General features: G+C 43.1%; 2 protein-coding genes across 6 annotated transcripts in view; one reads left to right on the top strand and one right to left on the bottom strand.

The window, feature by feature from the left end:
- NRAP (nebulin related anchoring protein) overlaps positions 1 to 10,215 on the top strand; it is a 62,037-nt gene extending 51,822 nt beyond the window's left edge. For all 5 annotated transcript variants that reach the window (XM_030570642.1, XM_030570640.1, XM_030570638.1 and 2 more), the window contains 8 exons: positions 38 to 349; positions 3,119 to 3,223; positions 3,894 to 3,992; positions 4,116 to 4,220; positions 6,987 to 7,094; positions 7,794 to 8,105; positions 8,380 to 8,532; positions 9,758 to 10,215. In XM_030570642.1, coding sequence (XP_030426502.1) covers positions 38 to 349; positions 3,119 to 3,223; positions 3,894 to 3,992; positions 4,116 to 4,220; positions 6,987 to 7,094; positions 7,794 to 8,105; positions 8,380 to 8,532; positions 9,758 to 9,859 — 1,296 coding nt within the window. In that variant the 3' untranslated portion in view covers positions 9,860 to 10,215. The remainder of the gene's footprint in view (positions 1 to 37; positions 350 to 3,118; positions 3,224 to 3,893; positions 3,993 to 4,115; positions 4,221 to 6,986; positions 7,095 to 7,793; positions 8,106 to 8,379; positions 8,533 to 9,757) is intronic.
- A 1,610-nt stretch (positions 10,216 to 11,825) lies between these two features.
- Positions 11,826 to 26,907, bottom strand: part of HABP2 (hyaluronan binding protein 2) — a 35,887-nt gene continuing 20,805 nt past the window's right edge. Inside the window, exons 3-13 of the mRNA XM_030570069.1 lie at positions 24,704 to 24,823; positions 22,313 to 22,420; positions 21,421 to 21,537; positions 20,996 to 21,115; positions 19,486 to 19,657; positions 18,848 to 18,942; positions 17,646 to 17,901; positions 15,134 to 15,276; positions 14,519 to 14,653; positions 12,913 to 13,058; positions 11,826 to 12,002 (exon numbers count right to left, since the gene is read on the bottom strand). Coding sequence (XP_030425929.1) covers positions 11,826 to 12,002; positions 12,913 to 13,058; positions 14,519 to 14,653; positions 15,134 to 15,276; positions 17,646 to 17,901; positions 18,848 to 18,942; positions 19,486 to 19,657; positions 20,996 to 21,115; positions 21,421 to 21,537; positions 22,313 to 22,420; positions 24,704 to 24,823 — 1,589 coding nt within the window. The remainder of the gene's footprint in view (positions 12,003 to 12,912; positions 13,059 to 14,518; positions 14,654 to 15,133; positions 15,277 to 17,645; positions 17,902 to 18,847; positions 18,943 to 19,485; positions 19,658 to 20,995; positions 21,116 to 21,420; positions 21,538 to 22,312; positions 22,421 to 24,703; positions 24,824 to 26,907) is intronic.

Raw genomic sequence — 26,907 nt, 5'->3', positions numbered from 1 at the left:
AGCATGCTTGTTAAGCACCTTATCCTTTTATTTTCAGTGTCAATACAAGCACAAATTTGTGATGGAAAGAGGAAAGCACATCGGTGCCAGAAGCATTGTGGATGATACCAGGTTGCTACACTGCTTCCATGCTGGGAAATTGCAAAGCGAACAGGAGTATAAGAAAGGATCCCAGGAGATCTGGTCTCAGTACCATCTGCCCATGGACATGGTGAATCTAGTCCATGCTAGGAAAGCCCAGGCCTTAGTGAGTGAGCAAGATTATAGGAAAAGATTCCATGTGTATACAGCACTCCCTGAAGACTTGAAGATGCAGTGGGCAAAGAGAGCCCACATGCTACAGAGTGAGGTAAAGACAGAACCCTCTTGTTAATTGCAAACAGGTTTAGAAACAGCAAAACTTACCAGTGACAAAAACCACAAGTTGATGCCAACACTCTGAAAATGCGCCTGCAAACTCCTGCATGTGCATCTACAAAATGTTTGATCACATGCACAACTAGATCCATGTCTTCTGCAGGCACAAATGTGCACTGGGAAGGAGGTTTTGTATTCAGAGATTAATTTGCAAGTGTCAATTGTGGAGGCTTTTTTGCAAATGGAGACCATAATATCAATGGCCACATTTTCAAAGAGGAGTCAGTTCAGTTTCTAATTACGTATGTACAAATTTACACATGTAAATGGCTTGTTTCATGCAGATTTTGCACACCATTATGTTAAGTAAATGATAAACTCTACACAGGCCAAATCTGTGCTCCATTTGTACTTGCACGTACTATTGTTCATATATGCCACTAAAGTACTCAAAAATTGTGTGCGCAGGTGACTGCATATATAAAGTTGTCTGCATGCAAATAGCTACATTTTGACAGTTTGGCCACAAATATTTTCTTTAATTTATAACTAATTACACATCATAAAGCTCCTTTGGCTGCCCTTTTTTTGCATGGAAAAAGCGAGGTTGAATGATACAGTGTAAGAATGTAGCTTGTGATGTTGATCTAATTCTTAATACATCTTTAGAGAACTGATGGTTCGCTGAACTCCAGAGTTTATTGAGTCAAATGATAGAATATTTGTTAGATTCAGTTGATCTGGATGAAGAAATATTAGTAGAGAGTCCATTTATGAGAGTGTCTGAACAGCAATCAAAGCTCTGGTGAGCTTGCATCTTGCTTTCTTACTTACTGTACCTACAATATAACATCCCACCGTACTCTTCTCTGCAACAAAAGGCACCTTGAAAGAGTCTTATGCACTTCATCTCTTAAGATGAAAGCCAACAATCCGTTTGAAGGATCCCTGTTGGCTTTGCCTCTCTATGTTATAAGTGTATCTAATTGTCTTTGTTCTTTGTTAGAGTGGAAAGAAAGCAAAAGATTTGCCAGTGGAAACTGGAGGATCCCAGTGTAAAAAGAGAGCCATTAGCAGGGGGCTTAGTTTTGTGTTGAGGGGGCAGTCTTAGATTTCTTTGCTCTCTGCTTTGATAGTAGCACAGAGTTTACACACAGATATTAACCACTAGAGAATACACTGGGGAAAAAACAGGCATTGCCAACTTCTTTTGGGTCAGGATTGTATTGCTGAAAGTTTCACCGAGTCCCTCAAAATGTTCCCCTGCAGTCAGCAACATATCATATTTCTTGCATAAAATACTGTTTGGTTTCTGCTCAACCTGTCCATCAATTCCATAAGCCTCCCACTTCTACCCCCCAAAAAACCTCATCAGTTCCATGTGTTCCCTTCCCAAATCCATCAGTCCTTCCACCCGTGCCTTCCAGCCCTGACTCTGTGACTCCCCATGCTTACCAACCCCCTCAGCATTTCACAGAGACTCCTGTTGGCAGCTCCCTCTGTCTGACAGCTGGTCCTCACATCTGCAGTGGTGATGGTGACTGGGTTGTCCCGCAGCCTCTTGCTATATTTGGTTAGGTGGGGAATGGATCCTGTCTGGTGAGGGGCTGGATGGTCAGTTGGGGAATACGTCCCTTTCAGTTCTTGAGGTGTAGAGGAGTGGTGCAGAGGTGTACAATGGTTTTGAGGGTCTGGCTGGAGTACCCTTGTGCTCTGATGCTTCCCTGCCATTGGAATGGCATTTGGGGCTGCCTTTCCATCCAATCCCCTCTTGTGGCCTGAAATCACATCACGGACCAAATGGCACACACAACCCTGATGTAGAGGAACTATGATAATCTGTGCATTACATTACACGAAAGTAACATTTCCATGGTCTAAACCCTTCAGTCTTTACCACTGGAGTTCATAAGAGTTTCTCTGGTAGGGACTGAGTAAAGAATTGATAAGGACTTCAGGATTTGGCTCCGTGTGTTTTGAAACGTTCTGAGTAAGCCAGAAAAATAATCAAGATGATTTGACGAGGGATGTTACTCAAATAATCTAGGATCTTATCAGATGAGACAACAGATTTTACCGTCCCATCTACCTCCCAGTAAGAATAAATGTTCTGCACTTATATAGCACCTGTCACCTGAGGAGCCAAGAGATGATTGATAGCTTTGCAGCCCCCTTTGAAATAAGTAATTGCTGTTCTCTCCATTTTAAATATGGAGAGCTGGAGGCATGGAACTGTTCAATGATTTGGTCAAAGTCACACAGTGGGTCACTTGCAGAGTCTGGAGGAGAACCTCAAGGTTTTTTGTTCATCTTCCACTTGCTTTAACAATTGGCCCTATTCATTTTGTTAGCCCATTCTCTTTGTAGATGGGGCTTTAAGCCATATAGTGCAGAGAACTGCTATCCTCTTACAAAGTCAGGCTAATCAGAAAACATGCACTGGATAAAATAATTAGTATTGCTGAGTTGAACCTACTTCAGATAATTATTTTAAAAAGGGATCTTTTACATCCATACAGACAGGTTATTTCTGCTTTGAATCATGCTAATTCACTTGGGAGACCTCCTCTTGTGACTTGCATATGGTTCATTATTTAATTCCTGGTGGAATGAACCAATGCAATCAGTTTGGTTTTATGAAATGATATGTGCATGGAGAATGAAAAAGTCAAAAAGTTTAATATGAATTGGTCAGTCTTTTTAAAAAGCCTAATAGCTGAGGATGCAAAACAGAAAAACTAACCATTTTCATTTTTAACAGTCTCGCTATAAAGCAGACCTGAACTTCATGAAAGGGGTTGGTTGGCTGGCTCTAAGATCTCCACAGATAGAAAATGTAAAGAAGGCTGGAGAGCTCATCAGTGAGGTACTGATAAATTTTTCATGGGCTGGCACCTCTGTAGGAATTGTTTACCATCAAGGCTCCTTGTTACATGACACTTAGGAATGTAGCTTATCATTTCCTTTTGATGTGGGAGCCTGTTTATACAAAGCATAAGTTACCAAAGAGCAGTATGGGAGATGAGCGTCCACTTGTGACACTCGCGGCATATCTTCTATTTCAGTGGACATGCTTGTCTAAAAACAAAATATGTAAACAAATTAATGCAGTAAATGCCTGTTTGAAATGCTAAGCAGATGAGCTACAGTTTTTAAAATTGCATGCCATTGTGCTATTGTGCATAACATCGACAGAAGGGTGATTTAGCCTAATCAGCATCATTTATTACGGCAGAAACTCTGTGTACCATTCCTAACTAGAGTTTATGAGATCTGTATATAAGAAGTGAATTTTGTTAATGCAAACTCCTGATTGCAAAAAGAAAAGGAACTTTTATTTGTGCACGCTGCAGTGGCACAATGGGACGACATTTGCCAGCATTAAAATAAGGGTTGGCACTAAAGGAAAAACACTTTGTTTTTAACACCATGATTTGAGAATAGTGGGTTTTTTTCCATTTTGTTCCTGTTGTCACATATGCAAAATTCTCATTGATCACTATTTAATAGAAGCCTCTTGTTTTTTTCACTTTCAGGCAAAGTATCGTCAGAAACCAGGCAGTATGAAGTTCACCACAGTGGTTGACTCTCCGGACCTGATACACGCTAAGCATAGCTACATCCAGTGCAGTGATGTATGTTTCTTTTTTTTGTAATGGACCTCAAACTTTTTGTTATATTGTAGTGCATCAACTGGTTTTCCTCAACACTGCTGCCAGCACCAGAGTCGTCATGCTGAATACTTTTTGATTTCACAGAGGCTGTATAGATCTGGAGACTCCGATGCAATGCACAGATACACCCTACCTCCGGACCACCCAGATTTTGTCAGAGCCCGCCTGAACGCACTTCATATCAGTGATGTAAGTGACAGATCATTTCATTTCAGGCGGTAGACTTCGTAATAAACTGGACTGCTTCATTAAGGAAAACAGGCTTTAGGAAATTTTCCTCTAGATACAGAAGGACAATAGAGACATACCTGAGTCCAGACGGGATTGGAAGGCGGTATAGTTTTATTGACCAGAGAAATAAAACTCTTCTCCTTTGAGAAACAATTCTATTTGATAGAGTGGAAAGCTATCAAGAATTTCTATCTTCCAATCCAGTTGTGATTATTGGGCAAATTAAACAGCTGGCCTCTTGGGGGCTACATTTCAGTGATGGACAGTAAGATCCTTGGATCTACGTTTGTTCACTATGTGCTTTGGGTTCCTTCTGTGTATAAGATACATGTAAGGTTTTATTGTGTAATTTGAGCCTTAATCTGTCTGAAAGGCCAGTTATGGAGGTACAAGTGAGGCCTAAAAATACATTTCTTGTTATCCTCTCTAATACGGGGAGGAAAATTTGTTGGTTTACAAACCTTCTCACTCACGTCTGACGAAAAGAGTAAAGAAGATCTGCTGCTCATGCAGCTAAAGCAGTTTTACCAAGTCTTGACAAATCTCATAATTGTCAGATCTGCATGTAATGTTTCTTCTCAAGATACCAACATATTTGAACTAGAATTACCAGAAGAGCGGTGGGGATATGGAGATCTTTGTAGCCTTTCATTAAACATCAAATTGTTTGTGGTATTTACAGAATTGGATCATTTGCTGCACATGGAAGGCTGTTGAGGGAGAATGACCTTCCAGTGCACAAAAAGCCATTGATATTTTAAAGCTGTGGAGATAACTACGAATCAAATGGATGTAATGTGTGAGGATGAGGACAAAACCCTGCACACTGTGATAAAGAAAATGACTCATGGGGTTCCAGATCAAAGGACCCATGTAATATTAAGACTCACAGTGGCAATGCAAAAGCTTTGAGAGATTACATTAAAAAAAAAAAAAAGCCAGACAGGAAATGACTACGATGTAGCATACAGCCTGCACCCAGCAGTTACTAAATGTAGAGGGAATTGTGGGTACAAGTTGAGAATCTGGGCAAATGTCATTGTTGGGGAGAGACTAAAGATCATTGGATTCACATTTCAGCACATTGCAGCAGGTAGTTTTATAAAGCCCACGCAAATAATGACCAAAAGTTGCATGCCATCTGAAGGCTACAGAGTGGCCTCAGTCCAATCGTAGGTGTCCGCATGTGAAAAACAACAGTCCCAGTTTCCACTTCCTGGTTGGAAGCAAGGGGCAGATTGGGTCTGGAGACTGAACCAGAACTAGGGCACATTAGTGGGTCTTGCACTGGCACCTCCCATCCTGTAACTGTTCAGAACGTCCGCTGGCTCAGTCTGCTGTCTTGCACAACCACCACTTTCACTTGCAAAACATAAAAAATAGGTTAATGTATTTTAGAACTTGTAATATATGTTGGTGACGTGCTCAGATGTAAAACATACACCAGAAAAACTAGACTGCAGTCTTAGGGCCGCCCAGAGGATTCTGGGGGTCTAGGGTCTTCGGCGGCGGGGGGCCCCTGCTTCGGCGGTAATTCGGCAGCGCGGTGGCCCTTCCGTTCTGGGACCTGCCACCAAACTGCCCTGAAGACCCACGGCAGGGACCCCCTGCCGCCGAAGCGGGACTTGCCACTGAAGTGCAGCCTGGTCTTCAGCGGTTATTTGGCTGTGGGGTGCCCCCGCCGCGGGTCTTTGGGGCATTTCAGCTGCGGGTCCTGGAATGGAAGGGCCTCCCGCCACCGAATTACCGCCGAAGACTGGGCTGTATTTCGGTGGCGGGTCCCACTTCGGCGGTAATTCACCGGCAGGGGGTCCTTCCGCTCCGGGGCGGAAGGACCCCCAGCCAGCGAAGACTGGGAGCGGAAGACGCTCCGGGCCCCACAAGAGTTTTCCGGGCCCCCCAGAGCGAGTGAAGGACCCTGCTCCGGGGGCCCCGAAAAATTCTCGTGAGGGCCCTGGCGGGACCCGGGGCCTGGGACAAATTGCCCTCCTGCCCCCCTCCCCGGGCGGCCTTTGTCTCAGAGGGTGCAGGTGAATAAAATTAGAAAGGGAAAAAATAGAAGTGTGCGCTGAGACTTAAAAAAAAATCTGATACAGCAATTTAGGTAGCCAGCACATAGGATTTGACACTGCATCCTATCCACTCTGAAAGCTATTGTATAAATACCACTACTTGGAAAAGAACCAGAACTAGAGCACTTTCACTTTGAGAATGCATTTCATAGCCTCAAAGTCATATCCAATGTGTTACGGGCAGATGTTATTCCAGGTAAGTTAATGAAACCACATGTAACATGGGACTGAAACAGAGCACGTTAGAAAAGCTTGAAATGACTGGTTACTGAAACTCTGGTAGTGAAATTCTGAAGACACAAAACCCAAGGCACTACAAGTGGATGCATCAAAAGACAGAATAAGGGCAATATCGATGCAATATTGATGTGGCTGATGCATCAAAGTCACTAATAGAAACTCAATACAATCACAACCAATCCATGTGAAAATGTAAAAAGAAATCCTGATGGTTGTATTTTGATATGAGAGATTTCATCATTATGTTTAATAGGAAAGAAACTGAAGTGCTATAGAATCTGATCCCAAATCTCTGGAGATTGCTGTCCAGATTCATCATGACAATGAATCCTTTAGAATAAAACATTTATTACTGCAGCCACAAAAATGGATTTAATAAACAGACTGTTTTCTCCTCTTCTTTTTAACACAGAAAATGTATAAAACAGCTTGGGAACAGACAAGGGCAGCTGGCTATGATTTTAGGTTGGATGCCATCCCATTCCAGACAGCTAAAGCTTCAAGAGAAATTGCCAGTGATGTAAGAAGTGTTCAGTTTACAAAATACACTCCTACAAAGCCATTAAACCCTGACATAAAAAGTGGGTCTTGGAGGCCAGTTTGAGTGAGGTGGTTATGTAGTCAAACTAGATGTTTGTGCAGAATTAAATTTTCCACTAGGAACGCCATTTCATAATATACAGTACTTGACAGGGGTATTTTTGAAGGACCTAGTCATGGGGGGTAGGTTTCTGATGATATAGCACTGTAAATTGGGTACAAGGTTTTGATTAGTCAAAATAGTGGGCTTACCTAGTTCTTGTGAACGCACAAGATATTGGGTCACCCTGTGAACACATAGGCAAAGAAATTGCAGTGACAGAAACTGCATTGCTTGAGTCATTTATAAATGGACTAGCCAGCTCAAGGCAAAAAGTAGGCAGCTCTCCAAGAAATGGTCCTACATTGGCAGGGGTGGTGGCTTCATACATTTTTTCCTGTTTCTTTAACAATTACCAAAGAGTTTATTGTACTGTGGTTACATAGTTGTACTATAAATAATGGCTTTTTTACAAAAAAGTATACACACACATGGCTCAGACTCCTCTTGGTTTAAGTTCACAGAAGGGATCCTGTGCCTGCTGAAGAGAGAGCTATTGATGGGAGGGGTGGGAATTCAGTTAATAAGGCAGTTGTATGATAATGTACAAATGAGATTTCCTTCTCCAATGCCCTGCAGTTCAGGTACAAAGAAGCCTTCCTGAGAGATAAAGGCCAACAAATCGGATTCCGTAATGTGAATGACGATCCCCAAATGAGGCACTTCATCAGGGTGGGAAAACTCCAGAGCAACAACCAATACAGGAAGGAGTTTGCCCAAAACAGGACACAGTTCACGAGTCACATTAATCAGCCCAGATTCATCCATGCTAAGAAGAGCCAGCAGCTAGTCAGCAATGTAAACTACAAACAGCCCCTGCCCCAGTACACTTGTGATCCTGAGCAGCTGAATCTGAAGCATGCAAAACAGGCCTACAAACTCCAGAGTGATGTAAGTATATTTGCTCTAACGGCTGTGTCTACAGCACTCACTCCAGGTGCTATCAGCTACTCTTGGTGATCCTTGTAGACCCTTCCTTGCTTACTAGTCTTGATTATTATAAAAATCCTATTGTTAAAAAGGAGCATCCGTTTTCTAAGAATAAATAGCTGTTTGAGTTTCGATCCTGTAGGACCTAGCATGTGTCCTGTCTAACGTTTAATGTGTGTGGTCTACCTAGAGCCACGCCTGATAATACCCAGTGGTGTCTATTGCATTTTTCCAGGTCAAATACAAGTCTGACTTGAACTGGATCAAAGGCATTGGCTGGACTCCTCCAGGCTCTTATAAAGTGGAAATGGCAAGAAGAGCTGCGGAGTTGGCATATGCTCAGGGAATGGCACCTGAGGGTACTTATGGTCAATATGAACACGGAGTGGTAAGTGGAATAAACCGCACTTCTCACAAAACCTCTGACACAACACAGCCCCCTAGACAGGATCTGAGCAATCATCCCATTGAGCACTTGTGAAAGTGACCAGATGGAGACCCTGGAGACTGCGGTCTCCCTGTTATTTAACCACAGAACAAGGGCAGTGTCTGTTCATGCTTTCCCCACACAACCCTACCACTGTGCCTCAACCCTAATCTAGGGTCACTCTCCATGAAGGTCAGCCTCCAGGGAGAGGCTAGGAAACTCCATAGGGTGGACAGGATTTGGCTCCCCTGTGGAACGCACAGAGGCTTTTGTCCTATGGCTTGCTTTCGGTCCACAGGGATCTTGGTACTCATGGAGAGCAGGGGCCTGTAAGTCCCTGCATGGCTCCCCTGGTCTTCCCTTTCCCTAATTTCAGTAAGGTGCCTTTAGGAACAATTCTGCCATTGAATCCCCTCTGACAGCCATGTTGAAAGCCCCTTTGGGTGGGCTGTGGCAGTGTTATGGCAGTAACTGCAGGATGATTTCTGTTTAGAGATCTACTTGGATGTAGGGGGAGCATGCAGAACTCTGCAGCTCTAGTGGGAGCAGGGGATTAAAGCCCTAACGCATGGAGTGGGAGGGTGGAGATTCTCCAGCATTTCCTCTCTCCCTATTCTCAGATTTCACCCCAAATTTGTTACTTCCCTCACACCGCTGCATGGCAGAGGAGCATACGACCCTGGTAGTGTCCCAGATACTGTTAAATATTATGCTCCAATAAAATAGCAGCATTACCTTTTCATTTTTTGTTTCTTTTAAAGTTTATCTCTCTCAACAAGACCAGCCCAAGAGAAATATAAGACACACATTGTATACTCCCCATCTGCAAAGTGATGAGGGGGAATAATTATAAGTCTATTACTTGAAGAAGACAGCTTGAGTCCCACACATAGGACTCAGCTTCCCTTCACAGAGACACCTCCTCATCGCTCTTGACTGCTTGCTCCTTATTTAGGGTGTAAATTAGAAATGGGGACCCAGTAGCAAACTTCTGCCCTCAGCTACACAACTGTGTTAGCTATTTTCACATAGCTAAGGGCAGGAGTTTGGCCTAAGTGCAGTAATAGTCCTTATTTTGCTCATTTTTGTGCCAGATGGATTTTTTTTAAATTCAGCTGTGACCGGATAATAAAACACTCCTTTTATGTTGGTTCTTCCCCACAACTTAGTTGGTTTGGTTTTGCAGGAGCAGGCAGAGGCAGGAGGATCCCAGCAGGTCAGCGTCAACCCTGATGCTTCAGAAATTCTGCAAGTCAAGCGCAGGAAAATGCAGCTGTTTAAGAAATGAATAGACAGATGAGGCAGCACTGCAGCTTACATGAAAACATTTAGCTTTTTGAGCTTGTCCTGTAGCTTTCCTGACTAAGGAGCACAGTAGATGGCATCTAAGAACTGTTTTGGTGTATTTCAGTTTCTTTTAAAAAAAAAAACAACCACCACACAGACCCTGCAATTTAATATTGATCTTTATATTTTTGTGTGGATACTTTAAGACAAGTGGTTTATAATTGTAGGTAATACAAAGTATGGTATTTATTTATGGCTGTCAATGAAATTCGTACTAGATGACTGGCAGGCTCAGCTTTGTACTAAAGATGACTAGGCCCTGATTTGTATTGAATAAATCCGATGCACTTGTTTCCATAAATGATGCCTTTAGATATTTTAGAATTGGTTCCTGGTTTATTGGCACCTTGACATTAAAGGACACAAGATAAGGCTTTAAATCTCTTGGCGGGTGAATATGCACAAGGCAAGGGCTGATGGAAGCTAAATTAGCATTGATTAATTGGGTCATACTCTTTAAGGGACTTCTGAGGACTTATTCCTGATTGACAGAGATCAGGAGAAGACTCAGGTACTAATTGTGAAGAGGGTGGTTAGAAATTATTGCAATGGGAATAGCTTTGGATGGATTATGGGGACTGTTTATAAAACATCCCAATGGCATGAGGTTTAAAATGGGGGTTCTCAAACTGGGGGTTGGGATCCCTCAGGGGATCACTAGGTTATTACATGGGGGAGGGGCGTGAGCTGTCAGCTTCCAGCATTTATAATGGTGTTAAATATGTTAAAGTGTTTTAAATTTGTAAGGGGGGGAGGGGTCACACACACAGGCTTGCGATGTGAAAGGGGTCACCAGTACAAAAGTTTGAGAACCACTGGTTTATAATCAACCATAAAAGCCAAAAATACCCAAATGAGAGAGACATTGTTACACTTTGTAGACCAACTCTTCACATAAACCAGTGGGCATGCTTCCATCTCAGAATTAACATCAATCCCATTTTTTCCAAATTTTCCTCAAAGACTGCAGAATAACTGAACAAAAATATGCAATTCTATCTGTAAAATGAAATTCCAGGTTTATGTCTAACAATTAAGACATTATAATCTAGGTTTAGTAAATAATTCAGCTATCATCAGATACAAAGAAAAGTGGGGAAAAAAACAAAAAAAAATCATTAACATTTTCAAAATTATTTTGAAATAATTTAGATTTACATTATAAAAGGGGGGAGGGATAGCTCAATGGTTTCCACATTGGCCTGCTAAAGCCAGGGTTGGGAGTTCAATCCTTTGAGGAGGCCGTTTAGGGAACTGGGGTAAAGATCTGTCTGGGGATTGGTCTTGCTTTGAGCAGGAGGTTGGACTAGATGACATCCTGAGTCCCCTCCAACCCTGATATTCCATAAAAAAATAATATATATTTTACATCCTTTTGCTGACAGACAGAGATACACAAATTGGGCCGAGCCTGCAAACACATGTACGTGAATAACTTTATGCATGTGCATAGTACCAGTGACATCTTTGGGAATACTTTTGCGTGTGAACAGCTTCACATGGCTAAGTGTTTTACAAGACAAAAATCTCAGAAGAAAATAAGAAATTGACTGTCCAGCTGATTTTAGGCAAAGCAGAGAAGCTCTCGTTCCTTATATCTGAGCCACAAAAGACTTCAGCAGACTTTGGATCAGGCCCTTTAAGTCACTGAAAAGACATTAAAAGAACCTATGGGAGTTTCAGTTTTCAGCTAAATCTTACATACATAGATTGGTACTGTTCACCAGAGATTGAAATTTGTGTTGATGCATGAGGTCTGAAGCTGCAACTATTGCTATTTTCTCTATAGCCACCACCATCTTGGATATGTTGTCATGGTCACAGTGCCATCAATAATGTTGGAGGAGGAGGGAATAAAGAAAATTAAATTTCTCAGGTTTACCATTTGCCTTTCCAGAAAGTGTCGCTTACTCGCGTGAACTGGACTCCTGCTGAATTTTTGATTTAATCCAATTGAGGAATCTTGTCACTTGGGTATAAACTCCTGGTTTATCTTTTAAACCACACTGTTCGCCCCAGCTCACAATTCCGTAGACATAATAGGAGCCATTTTGTACACAGGTTAGAGGACCCCCAGAATCTCCCTGAGGAGAGAAGAAAAAAAAAGCCATTCTTTGCATTCTAAAATAAAGCAGAATGTTGCCCAGCGACAAAATTTCTCTCTCAAGCATAAGCTTTTGAGGTTTTGAATGATTTTTTTTATACAGATGTGCTAAGGAGGTTCCGGTTAGATCCTGATTAGGTTTAGGACACCGCTCTGGATTCCGGTAAAATGACAGTGAAAACTCAAACTGTTCTTGTGAAGTTCTGGCTCAAACTAGCAGAAATCTCACAAGTTCACATGATATTTCCAGAGCCATGAATGGAATTCATTTGGCATTCTGGTCATAATCTTGATTCATAACTATACGGGCAGATTCAGCTTGTGTATCAAAACGTCTGTAAAAGGGAGGTGGGCCCATCTTTAGTTTTGTTATTTTCATTTAAAGGTTTATGGAAAAACCCCAAAGGCATATTGAGCCAGGTTTTGCTGTGTTACAATAGTTCAACTCCGGAGTGGCTTTGGATTTACACCAGAGTAACAGAGTAAATCAATCCTAACTTCCCCCATGCATGTGAGATCTGATGAGGAAGATCAAGTTGGGGGGGCTGGTGCTCATGACAAAGAAGAATCTGACAGATTTGAGAAGAGCGAGAGAAAAAAAAAGATTAGACGGTATATGCATTAAGAAGAGTTCTGGGTAAACATCTGAACTTTGGAACTTTTCCAATGGAACCTCTAAACCATCTTTGTCACTGATAGTGAGGACATTAATTGTAGGAATATGTCTCTCAAATCACACTGAAGAAAGAAGAAGGCTGTTTTAATGTGTTGATGGGAGAAACAGATACATATGTAGTATCCTGCCAGAGGCATTACTCTGCACAGCCTGACTATTTACAAGATTTTTTTTAAAGAGAAATTAATGTTCAAATACAGAAAAAGCAACCGACCTGACAAGTATCAATTCCTGGTGCCTGCAGATTTCCTGCACAAAGCATGCTTTCATCCAGTTTGTTATCATATGCGCACCGTGCATTGCACCGTGTCTTGGAGATCAGCTTTACTCTGGCATCTAACAGCTGACGAGATCCTTCACCTACAAGATGTATGCCAGGAAAATGTGGAAAGTCACCTTCCCTTTCCCCACTTCATGTTATGTTTTTAATCTATGAGTTTGTTTGTAATTTGGATGGAGTGAGGGGGGTCTGTCTGAAATTATACAAATTTAGTTAAAGCCCGTGCCTGGGAACTTCACTCAGAACATTAAAGGCATTGGGAGATTTGCCTGACTAGAGGAAGAGGAAGGTCTACAGGATTTGGTCATTGCATCTACATGTTTGCTAGTGGCATTCAATGGCCTGATTTTCAAAGGTGCTGATTACCTGCGGCCTCCATTGACTTCAATCAGATTTCTAGGTGCTCAGCACTTCTGAAAATCAAGCCACTATATATTTTTTGACGCACAAAATAGTGAGAAAGACAAAGAAGGTAAAAATCATACAATATTTAAAGGAGATAATTAATGGGACTCTAACATATCTTGAAAGGTGATAGCCGCCGATTCAAAGCACTACATCTGAAGCTACTTAAGGGTACTTTATGTGGTTTATAAGTTTGGGTTTACTCCAGAGTTACAGGAAACATTTCACTGTCTCAGTGATTTCCTGAAATGCTAATAGTAGCTCTGTTCAGAGATTTCAGAGAAAGGGAGCCAATTGGAACACTTATTGGTTTTCTAAATAAAAAAAAAAATCAGAAGAACTCTTCAATTTAGATTTTTTTAAACGACCCATTACATTCTATTGGTGCATTCTGAACAAATGGGCACGATTTGCTATTGTTGACTTCAATGGGAGTTACATCAACAGAATTTGGCCCTATGTGTCATATCAGACTATCAGTTGCAAAGTACTAAGACACCTAACACATCCTGAATGAAACATTGGCCTTCTGTTACTTTTCAGCAACACATCAATCAGAACATGAGAAAATACATTTTTCAGAAAATTGCCATTATCTTTTTGTTCTTTAAGCATAATTCTGAAGCAGTGTTACCGGCTGCAGAAAAGTTTTGGGTAGAATTGCTTGAACTTGAAATGATTTGGATGTTTGATTTGTAGAAGCATCAAACAAATCCAGATGCTGCTTATCAAAAGCTTAACGGGTGCAGAAAACTTGCAAGAGTCCCCGTACCTGATCCTGTCTGGAAATACTGTAAGTAAAGCATCACCTCATTCACGGTATCTTGTTGCTTCTATTTTTGGCTCTGAATGAAGCCAAGAAGCGTTGTGTCAGGTGGCAAAGAAAAAGGTTAATAAATTGTTTCAGGTTTCCCAGAAAGGTTTGGATACTGGATAAAGGTTCAAGTCAATACTTATTTTACCTAGGCAGTTTAACACATGCTTAGTTTTTGGTTAAATTTCTTTGCTTAATCTGAATTTTAAGTATGAAGGTCTAGATTCTGATCCAGGGAATTGCAGAGCAACTCTGCAGAGAGAGAGTTACTCTATGCTAACATGGATATAACTGAAATCAGCCAACCATCAAATAGCTTACCTGTTTCAGTAACTCCCCATCCTGAGATGTAGCATTCAGTTCCATCAGAAAATGGAGCATTGGGCAAACACACAGTTTTTACGTACTTCGTTTCTAGAGCACAATGGCCATCAACTGGCTTCAGCTTAAGCAAAGCTGTACACAGGGTAACAAAGAACACCTTGATTAATTTTAATCCTCTTTCAACTTTATCAGTCTATAATGTACACATGTGCACTGTGCAAATGCCATAACGGCAGAGGCAGGGGACTGGATTCGATGACCTCTCGAGGTCCCTTCCAGTCCTAGAGTCTATGAATCTATGAATCTACTATTTGTGCCTGTTGCTGGATGCTGCCCTGTTCTACTCTGTACCTACTTGTTTATGTAACCATCCTGAAAATCTAGAATGTCTATACTGTACATAATCACACACGGGCTTCATCTTATCCAGAACCTGTCCTTGCACTATTGAAGTCAGGAGTTTTGCTGTTGATTTCAGTGAGAGCAGGATCAGCCCCATAGAGAGGAACAGCCCATAGAAACCGCACCTCACTTTTCATCAGTGAAAAGGTCCATCCAACAATGCCTCGTCAAAGACTTTGCCACGCGTGTTGCAACACTGTGGGAGCTTACCGATATCATTGAATGGAATATCGTTCCTTTCTTTGTAATGTCCATGACGAATTATCTTCTCCACATCAAATTTTTGTTCATGGTACTCTGTCCTTTCCAGGTCTTGCTTTCCAAGGAACACTTGCAGGTTGTCTGCTTGAAATCTAAGAAGAAAAAAATAAATAAAGCAAATCCCCTGCTGAACTTTTTAGCTCTGGTGCTTAGAATCAGGCCCACTGACAGCAATGCTAAAGGGGGGTGGGGCCCAGGGTGAAAGTGATGAATCTATCACTTCTGGGACCGACTGTGCTGGCCAACTGCACTGGCTCGGGGGGCCCGGAGTGGTCACATGCGCCTAGGAGCCCTGCGGTCTACCTGGGTGATTTAAAAGGGCCAAGGGCCAGTCCCTTTTAAATCGCTAGGGCCCCTGGGCAATTGCCCACTTTGCCCCCCAACCCCACCAGCAGGCCTGCTTAGACTGCAGGCAGTCAGAATGCTGAGCAAGTCATCTCCAAATGTTCCCTACCTAGAGATTTCTACACACCTGCGAGGCATAAGCTCCTCCAAAAATGAACTCTAGTATTCCAGGCAGAGGCTAATTGGTGTTTAGCAACAGGAGGCAAAAATCACAGAATGCTGTTCTAGAGCTCTCACTGCTTTCTTCCTTATGCCATGGCAGGTGGTGTCACATGTTATGTGGTTGACCCCCAACCCCAGATCTTCAGAGGACTTTCCTTTCAACCACCAGAAAGCTTTGCTAGATTCCTCCTCTTTTCCTCCAGCAGATGCTGAAAACCCTCAGAGAAGGGACCCCTTCAGCCACTGATAACATTTCCCCAAGGCATTAACTGAAGGCTTGAATCAGTCCTACAGCAAAGTGTGATAAAAACACCAACACATCAGCCAACTGCCTTATCTACACTACATAGGAGTAAGAGGAGGGAGGAGAGCATTTCATAGGTAACACCTTTTGGGGGGACACCCAGTACATGTTTTTATAATATCCTTTTAACCTCCTGTATACAGCTACTCGCTAGCATGTGATCTTAATAAAAATACCAACCAGAGCTAAATCAAGCAGAAACTGACTCCTCTGAACTTTAATCCAATTTGAGAAGAAGTTTGATTTATGTACTGGCTCTAGAAGCGGAGTTCCCTATATTCCATGTAGAAATATCCGCTCTCTTCCCTTCTCTCTCACTTCACAGCCCCTTCTGTAGGGTACTGTACACATGGTATAACCTTGTTTCAACTTAACTAGGGTTTGAGTGGAAGCAGAAGTCAGATCCTCTTTGAGCAACTGCAGCAAAGACGTGAAAAGGACAACATGTGTTTTAATGAGCATCTGGGACATTCATTCAGTGGCAGGGAAGTGGACTGGATGATTTAATAGGTGTTTTTTATCTACATTTTCTGTGATTTTATAACTATCTGGTAACAACATTCCTTTACCGTCTCATTCTTCATTCCCTGGCCACCCCCAATACGAGTCCTAAGTAACTTCTTAGGATTTTACTTTCAGCTGACAAAGTGGTGTCGCTCCATTGAAGTTAATGCTGATTTGCACTAGCTGGGGATCTGATTCCATCTTTCAATGAGAGAGGCAAGGTGGGTGAGGTAATATCTTTTATTGGACCAACTTCTGTTGGTGAGAAAGACAAGCTTTTGAGTTTACAGACAGCTCTTTTTCAGGTGTGGGAAACATACTCAGCATTTCTATAAGGAGTTGTTATAACAATCTATAACCCATTAACAACCCCCTTCCCCATCCCCGCAGTTGTCTTTCTCCTGCCCACTTCCCTTCCTCTCTATGACTGGAGGGATGTTAACGGGCTACATTACCTCGAATGGTCCCTTGAAACGTGTTAACTACTTATGCTGAACAATCTGTTTCACCTTGTATTTATCTGTGACACTCTGAGTACATTTCCCAGACCTAAAGAAGAGCTCTGTATAAGCCCAGAAGCTTGTCTCTCTCACCAACAGAAGTTGGTCAAAAAAAAGATATTACCTCACCCACCTTGTCTCTCTAATGGGGACTCATATGGCTACAACACCATATATTTCTATAATGCTATTAGAATTGTTCAGAACACAAAAATCCCATCCTGCAGGAAATTCTGATATTTTGACTTTTTTTTTTCTATCCTGAAACAGAACAGAAAAAAAAATCAAAATATCATGCATTTTAATGGAATGGAAAGCTCAGAAAAACATTCACTAAAATATCAAAATGAAAATTGTTGACACTTTTAATTGAAATGCTTTGTCTGGAATTTTCCCATTAAAAAACACTAATCAGATGAAGTGGTTATTCACCCACGAAAGCTCATGCTCCAATACGTTTGTTAGTCTATAAGGTGCCCCAGGACTCTTTGCTGCTTAATCAGAAAATGTTGCTGACATTGACATTTTCCAACAAAAAAATTCAGTCTGGCATTTTGTTAGCAATGGTTTCCAGTAGATATATTTCAGCCAAATACCTATTATGTGATTTTTTTCATGCTTAACAGGATGCAGGTAATGCACTTACTGAATGCAGTGTCCAGCAGTGAGAACCCAGCATGGTTTAATCAGAGCTCCTCCACAGAAGTGTCCTTTTGGCATAGGGGGCCCCAATGAACGCTTGCTCTGTAGAGATGCCATCCAGGGATGTTTGCCAGACATGGTCTTGGCCCCACCATAAATCCTTTTGAGCATTCTCTCAGCCTCTGGCTGTCCACACACATTGAATGTCTTACCCACTATAGGAAGAACAGCTGGGGCAACTGTAGTCACTGGAGTCTTTTCTGCAGGGGAGACATAAGACTGAACTTGCTACAGGCATAGACTGAACTTGCCATAATGATCATAAATCTCAGGCATGGACAAGGCAATACATGTTGGGAATGTCTGGCACAGTTATAGGACTGGAAGCGTTATGACGCACTACAGGGGAGACCTGGGTCTGGGAGCAACATTGGAAATCCTGCCAGACGTACTGTAGAAGCCACTTGGAGGATCATCTACAGCACTGTTCAGCAGTGGTGATTGCCTGTCAGAGCTTCTTGGAAGCTTAGGAGCAAGTTTTGCCTGAGACAGAATTTTGGGTCTTGTTTGCCCATTTGACTTTTGATATTTTTATATTCTTAGTAAATGTGTGTGAACAAAGAACAAAAACACTGTGTGTTACATGCCCACAAGCAGATGGGCTAAAAAAGAGCTAAGAAATAGAATTAAAGTGTTGGGTAGAGTGGGAATTTAATATATGAGCGCACACTTGAAGGACTGTTCTGATTCAATTGTTCGCCTGAGATAAGGTCAAGCAACCAGTCAGGAGAGGCGAGGGGGGTGGGTGGGGGGAGGTATAAGAAACACTAAAAGACAAAAAGAAATGCCTGACCCTGACCGAAGCACAACCTCACTCTTTACTCCCCCTCATGGGATACAAAAGAGGTGGTTCTGAAGCCCTAAGACCCTCCAAAACAGAACATGACAAATTATAAGGAAGGATCAAGGGTGTGCACTTCAGATATAATTATGCCCGCTAATAAAGGGGAGGGGGACACGGGAAAGGCTCTGTGGCATACAGAGCTATTTATATGTTTGCTTGATTTCCCCAATAATCATTGCATTGTCTGCACTTCGGACTTCTGGTCTTCTGTTTGCGTGACGAGAACCTGGGGAAGGGCAAAGAGAAAGCCCTTAACACCTCTGAGTCTCACTGAGCAGGTTCAGTGTTATTCTCCGCTCTACCTGTTGCTGAGCAGGGCGAAGCGTCACAGGAGTCCCATTTCACCTTGTTATCTGTTTTGATGAAGCACCAAGGTTTTACATCACCGTCTGGATTCCTGAAGGGAACAGATTCCAACATCCACCAATCAGAGTGAGAACGGGTTAAACATTGGACTAAGGGTGCATAACAGATCAGCTAAATGCTCCAAGTAAGGATCCAAGCTTCCCTAGAAGCTATTTTTATTTTTAACAAGGAACACACCTGAGGGGATGGGTGGCATAGGTGACTGTCTGCAACTTTTCCACCCTCCTGACCCTGGGAGTAGCTAGGGGCAAGGTCAGTGCAAATTAGAGTGGTCTCTTCCAGGACAGGAGCATCAGAACTCTTTAGAGGGGTGCCCCAGAATGTCCACTATGTCAGACGCTGAAGAAAAGTCTGTGTGTCACCATATGAAGTTGGTCTAATAAAAGATTTTACCTCACCCACCTTGTCACTCTCATTATGTCAAAGGCAGGTTGCGTAGAGCAGGCAATGGCAGCTTTACATCCCCTGGAGATTTCCCTGTCCTTCCTTATGAGATGCTCACACTGAAATTATTGGAAGTTCTGCACATTTTTTGTGAGAGGTGACCTCTACACATGTAGCTTCAATAGATTACCTGCAGAAGTTATGTTCACCGATGCCATAATACTCAGCATCCTCCATAAATGCATTATAACTCTCGTCCAAGAGCAGGTTAGAATTCCAATGAAGGCATGTCTCCCCAGACCTTGTTTGACTCACTTTTCCTCTGTAGTCATGGCCATCCTGTTCATAACAGTCCTCTGGTCCTACAAGAAGACAATGCTGATATGAAAAGGTCTGTCCTGTTGCTCATTTCCTGTACAGCGGATGTGTCATCCACCAAAGACAACATGGGTTAATTTCATTCCTGTTGCAAGATCTTGATGTATGATTCCCCCTGGGTGCTGTGAGCCACCAGACCAAATTTAGTCTTGGACAAGGGAGGTGGGAATAACTGAATCTTAAGCCACCCACATTCTCAACCATATCAATACTGTGACACCTAGTTACAATGGAGAAAAGTTTCAGGAAAGTGAAAGTGACTGCAAACCCCTGAAACCTATTTGCCACTCCCAAGTTGAGATCTCATGCTCTAAACAGCTCAGCAAAGTAGAGTTGGAGAGCTTCCATCATTACAAAGTCAGCAACTAGTCAGAATCCGTTCCAGTAGCAACCTGCCACTTGAACTATGGACAGCAGAGGGTGCCAGCATGATGGCCAGACCTGATCACAGAGTTGGTATCATGCTAGAAGGATGGACACACCAGCAAGAGGAAAGGGTTAAAGGTTAATGAAGGAATTATAGCATTGAGGAGTGCTCATGAGAAGGTCGTCCATGTGCATGGAGCTGGTCTGAAGCCTTTAATATACATATAGAGAGAAATTACGATTCCTGCGCTCCTGTCCTTACAAATGTGTGCCCCTGCACCCTCATTCAGTCACACTCTTCTAAAAGTGGGTAATGGCTGGAGCACAGTTTCGAGAACATCAGAGCGGGGAACCCTTTTGTGACATTTGGGGCTCACCCAGGCCAGTAAGGGGTTTGGTCACCATTGGCCTTGTAACCCTATGTGTCTTGTGGTTGGCTTTCTGGCTGTTGGGGTCAGAGTTCTGAGCCAAAGCTTCACAGCCATAAACCACTCAAAGGTTACAAGGCAGACAGTGACCAAATGCCTTTCTGGCCTGGGTGAACCCCAAAAACATGTGGGTACATCCTGAAGGGGGTCCCAGAGAGATGAAATTGAGAAAGATTTTTTTTTGAAGAGGAAGGGAGATTGTACAGGAAAGTTCACAGGGGGGAGATAAAAGCCCTGGGAAACCTTATAATAACTGGTTATGCCTGCCCAGCAATGTGGGGAGTTAATGTTGCTAAAACTTGAACGTCCCATTGCTAGTCACTTGGGGGGACAGAGAACCTACGATAGGTTAAGGAAGTCCTCTGAAACCTTCCTGAGCCTGGGATTACCCTGGATATGTGTTTGGGCTCCTGGTCTCAGAGCTGCGCTACTGAATCTGATTGCAGGCTTGGACCTTGCTTTGGACAAATGCAGCCTAATAATTACCTTCTTCCCACCCTTGGGAAAAATAGGCAAATCTCAACATACCTATTTCACAGAACCTCCCTCTGAAGGGTTCAGCACACTGGCAGGAGAATTTTGATCTGATCCTCTGCTGTAGACAGACGCCTCCATTTTTACATGGGTTTGGTTTGCAAGCTGAAGATGCTGTCAACATTTAAAGCATAAAACACCACTATTATTCTGCTAGAAGCTGGCTGGCGGTAACTGACTCCCCTAAGGGACTTACTCCCCTAGCTAGGAGATACAGCAGACTCATCCTTGGTGGGTCCATCACAGAGCAGATGCGTAATACATACTATTCAATGGGAAACATAGGCTTTCCTGAGCACTAACTTGCCAGATTCACTCTGTCTGGAGACACCACCTCTCTGGGGTGAGCAGGTGGTGCAGGATATGCTCACTTACTGAACACACAAACATGTAGGATTTTTTTCTGATGTTGTTCTCACCTTTGTTGCAGTATGGTGGCTTGTAGGGATGTCTACAAGTGCACTGAGAATAAGGCGGAGTTAGCATTATAAGGCAGTCTCCTTTACGACAGCTATTCCTTTCACACATGTTTTTCACTGTGGTGGAGCCAGATAAAATAGAAAAGCAAGATAAGATTAATTGCTCGCATTTTATACATGTATTCACTGAACCGGTGCTGAGTCCCCGAGAAACCAGGCTAGACATACTTTCACTTGAATCTCTTGTGCCATTTTTAGCTTTGGCTTTGGGTGCTACTGCCTGTTAAGCATCTAACCTCAAAACTAGAGTTGCGCAGAAATGGAATTTTCCTTCCTGTGACAAATTTCAAAACTAGGATTTCTTTTTCCATTTGGAATCGGAACAACAACAAAATAAATCTTGAAATTTTTCATGGGAAGAAAAAGGTACAAAAAATCCATTTCAGAAGAACTGAAATGGAATTTTGTGGCTTACCAGCTGCCTGCATGGGAGCCTGAGGAGCTGGCCGGCTACCAACCCCCCCTCTCCCCCCCCCCGGGGAGCCTAGAAACCTGGGATCCCCAGCAACTTGCCAGGTGGGAAGCCAAGAAGCCCTGCCAAGAAGTCATGAGGGTGGGTGAGCTAGCAAGAAGCCAGGCAGCCTGCCTGCCTACCTGCCTGCTTTCCACTTGAAAGTTTTGATGGAATCGACACATTCCCCTAGAACATTTCAACAACAAATTGTCAACCAGCTCTAGTCAAAACCTGACACACATTTACCAGTTCCTTTGGATTATTTCACAAACAGATGCTTTCTAAGAAGTGAATCAAAGGCAATGTATTTTTCTAGAGCTTTTTGGCTAGAGTTTTTCCTCCCTTTAATAGTAATGAAATTATGAAATCAGCACCTACCTTTCTCACACCTAGTCCCGGCATACGGCATAGGGCAGAGGCAGGTGTAGCGATTTCTATTTCTTTTGCACTCACCACTGTTCTTGCAAGGCTTGGACGAGCATGGATCTACCAGGAGAGCATGGTAGATTATTTACACCCTACAGTATCGTCTTTTTGCTAGGCCCTTAGCTTGATGTTGCCCGAAGAGTCTCAACAATCTCATGTATTTAGATAATAGATAGTTTCTGGATCATGTTCATCTGAGATTAATATGGTTTCAGGTGGAACCCCAGGTCAGATCACCCCCAAAATGTGACCCTGAACTAAAGTTGACAGGTTCCCCCTTCCAGAGCAATCTGATGCTGTCTTCCTAAGCACAGAAGCATGCCTAACAACAATGAGCCAGTCAGCACTGAACAAAGTTCTGCACCGCTTACTCAGGCAAAACTTCCTTTGTAATAAATGGGGGTTTTACCTAATATATATGGAGATGTACCTATCTCATAGAACTGGAAGGGACCCTGAAAGATCGTCAAGTCCAGTCCCCTGCCTTCACTAGCAGGACCAAGTACTGATTTTACCCCAGATCCCTAAGTGACCCCCTCAAGAATTGAACTCACAACCCTGGGTTTAGCAGGCCAATGCTCAAGGCCTGCAGGACCAGATGCATTAGGAACCAGAGATGACCCCAAGCTAATGAGTTTGGCTCCAGATATGAAGGACTTCACTAAAGCGTGGAAGTGTTTGGGCACTAGGAGCAATGTAGTTGTTAGATTCCCCTGCAGATGTCATATATCATTATTAAGGCTCCATGTTTGTCACAGAGGTCACAGATTCTGTGACGTCCGTGACTTCTGCAGTGGTTGGTCTTGGGTCCCCCCACCTCCCAGCAGCAGGAATTTGGGTGTGGGGGGACTCAGGGCTGGGAATTGGGGTGCGGGGTGGTGCTTACCTCGGGTGGAGGTTCCCAGAAGGACGACAGGAACTCCCCTCCCTCAGCTCCTAGCTCCACATGCTGGAGCTGCCTGCAGGCACCGCCCCTGCAGCTCCCATTGGCCATGGTTCCTAGCCAATGGAAGTTGCAGAACCGGGGCTTGGGGCAAAGCAGAGGCAGCACGTTGAGTATGGAGCTAGGAGCTGAGGTCGCTGCTTCCAGGAGCCGCTCCCCCCACCCCACCAGCACCCATGATGCCCCCCTGGCTACGAACCTCCCCCAGGCCACACCTCTCCCAGCATTTGCAACACCCTGGGCCACAAACCCTCTAATACCCACGCCCACACCAGCTGCGACTTCATCCCTGAGCACCCGTGGCACCTCCCCAGGTCACGCCATTCCCAGCGCCTGTGGTGCCCCCAGGGCTGCCCTCCTGAGCCGCCCCCACCATCAAGTTTTATTCAGGAGTATATAGTACAAGTAACAGACAGGTCACGGGCCGTGAATTTTTGTTTACTGCCCGTGACCTGTCCATGACTTTTACTAAAAATACCCATGACTAAAACATAGCCGTAATCATTATTTACTATTTACTCAGAAGGACCCCATTGAACAAGGCCCTGCATACACTTATTCTCACCTAAATTATTGTGCACTGTAGAAAATAAAGGGTTAGAGATAAAGGAGTGCCAGACCTCTGTGCAGTGCACCTGGGGGTAGAGGGGCGAAGGAGGGGTTGCTCTCTTTCTGCTTCAGACCCTGGGGATATCTGGGAGCTCTTTAGGTTTCTGGTGCAGGCCTCAGTGCAGCTTTAAACTACACCTGGTTGGCTATAAGTCCCCAGGGCCTATCCACCAGCAGAGGATCACTAGAGTGAAGTTTGCTGAAGCCACAAACCCAGGTGGTGGGAGGGGAAGCCAGCAGCTCATGGCTCAAAGTTGGCAAACCCAGCTCTACCCCATCTACTTTTCTCCTATGCAAGGAGAATTCCCACCTTTCTGCTACTGAAGTGGTGCCAAGCAGCTGGCTCAAGGCACTTTCTCGCTTTACTGAAGTTTGATAAAATAGAAAATAATGTGTGACTAAGAAAAAAAATCTGCTCTACATTTGGTTACAGAACATACATTCTATGAAAGCAGCAATTACATTTCACAGTGTCTATAGACAAATAAGCTGGGGCTTTTTGTAATAGCAATCAGAAATGTTCTGCATGATCAGAATCCGTTCTGCAAAACCAAGAGATAAAACATGGGCTCCTTACAAGAGGAATACAAAGGACAACATTGCAGGCAAACCCTCCTAACTAATTCCTTTGATGCAGACATGTTGAGAGGATGCTGGTGGATAAGGTAAGATGGGGAGTGAGACAATAAGATTTGCCACATTTAGAACTGGAATGGTGGGTGGGGTTTTCTACCCCTGACACCTTCCAACATACTTTAAAAATGTTGCGTTGCTAACACCTATTTTAATACCATTGTAGCCAAAGTATTCGTAGAACCAATCGGGATATGTGAAGTATTCTCTGTCTGTGGCGGGGGTGTTCTCTTCTGGAGGGACATGCTCATCATCGTATTCATAGTAATCCGTCCTGTCTATAGGAGCATGGAAGGAAAGAGGAGAAAATATTATTAAAGGAAAGATAGCGTTGTAAAATATCCGTTCTCTGGGGTAGCTACTCAGCTGGACACTGGAGCCGTTTGGTATGTCATGACAGCAGTGGGCATCACATATAGATCTTCCTGATCCTATAAAAGTACAAGTAGTCAAGTACGGCAGCCCCCATTTTTTCATGGTCTCTGTATATATATATTTTCCTACTGTGTTTTCCACTGCATGTATCTGATGAAGTGGGTTTTATGCCCAAATAAATTTTTTAGTCTCTAAGTCGCCACAAGTATGCCTCGTTCTTTTTGGTGATACAGACTAACACGGCTGCCACTCTGAAAGAAGTATTCTTTGTTAGCCTTGTGGCCTGTAACACATAAATGAGCTGGCCTGAGGCTACCCAATAGACGGAAGTGGCACTCCTGCACACACATATGTGCACGTGTGTGCATGCACAGACACACATGCAAACACACACACAGGAACATGTTGTTCACAATATTCTGGCTACCTTTCCTTCATTGCTTCACCTGAGAGGGCTGGAGTGAATCAGAAATCTGGATCAGCCAACAGTGCTAAGTCTCATAGATCCCTAAACTGCTAGAATTGGAAGCCACTTCATGCCATGATGCCGTTGAGAAGACTTTGTCCAGGATATTGTGAATCCATCCATTCACAGCATTGAAAATTTCCAGTGCCCCAATATAATTTGGGTGATCCCACTATTCTGTGGTTGTTTTGCATTTCATTGCACTATTTTGTACCCTCAGGGTGGGATTCTTAGGTGCTCATCTCCCATTGAAGTCAATGGGTTTAGATGTCTAACTATCTTTGTGAATCACACCCTCAGTGCCTATAGACAGTCAGCTTCTCAGGACCTGTTATTCATTTGCCTCCTCCCCCGCCCCACCTTGTGACACATGACAATATCCTGGACCAAGAATTAAGTTTAATATCATTGGGGCCCATTGTATTAAAAATGCAATTCTTTACATGTTGTTATAAGATGGCTGTGAGTTTTCAGAGCAGGGACTGTCTCTTACTATTTGTAGACAAAGAACCTATTACAATAGGGCCCTGATCCCAATTAGGGCTTTTTAACACTACTGGAAGACAAATAATAATTGATCCTATTTTAGAGGGCAGTAAGAAAGAAGGTTCAGATGCCTAAAGGGTGCAACTATGAGATTCTCATTTACTTTAATATTTATTATTTGCATTGTTGTAGTGCTGAGGACCCCACTCATTGGCCAGGACACCATTTTGCTAGGCAGTATGCAAACACAGGGCAAAAAGACAGTGTCCGCTTCTTTGAACGGGCCAGTAAGTTTCCAGCATTAATTTTAAATGACTGTATGTAAATTAATATTGTGCAGTTGGGAATAGCCACATTACGCAGGGAGCAGCCTGGAGGGCACCCAAACACAGCTGGAACCAGCAGCGCTTCCAGCTTATGTTTTGCAGATGAAGAACCAATTAACTTGGGCCTCCCCATTTCTCCACCAGGTGTCACTGCAGCCAGTCAGAGCCACTCTGATGAGTTTCAAAGGCAAGGTATGCTAATGAGCAGACTGAAATGCATATAGGGAAACTTCTAAAAAGCTCTCCTCTAGGGCTGGCCTGATGGCCCTGCGGATAATGCTGTACCTTGAACTGATTATCGACTGCATTATCTTAGTTTCCTCTCCTCATTCATTCGCTTGCAGCCTTTATCTTTACTCCTTCTTTGCTTCAGAAAAAATCTACTTTTGTACAATGGCTGTTTTATATTTCATATTAAAATGGAAACGTCTTTTTTCCCCCCTTCTTTGTAATATGCACCAATCCTGGTTTCTTGGGGGAAAAAGAAGATTCACCTCATTTATCATTATGTCAAGTACAGACTCCTTTTTCCTGGCTCATTATTTCTCAGGAGCTGAGTCTCCACAATATGAAAGTGCTGCAGGAGAGCACACCTGGTTGAGGAACATAAGGATCTGGCTGGAAGATAAAGCCATTGTCTTCAGCAAGCAAATAAAGTTTAAAGTGATGAAGTTAAAAAAGGAAAACAAAAAGAATGTCTGCCCAGAGT

This window comes from Gopherus evgoodei, chromosome 7, assembly GCF_007399415.2.
Source record: "Gopherus evgoodei ecotype Sinaloan lineage chromosome 7, rGopEvg1_v1.p, whole genome shotgun sequence".
Classification (NCBI taxonomy): Eukaryota; Metazoa; Chordata; order Testudines; family Testudinidae; genus Gopherus; species Gopherus evgoodei.
The sequence above is the reverse complement of the archived record's forward strand: the minus strand, read 5'-3'. Positions and strand labels throughout refer to the sequence as shown.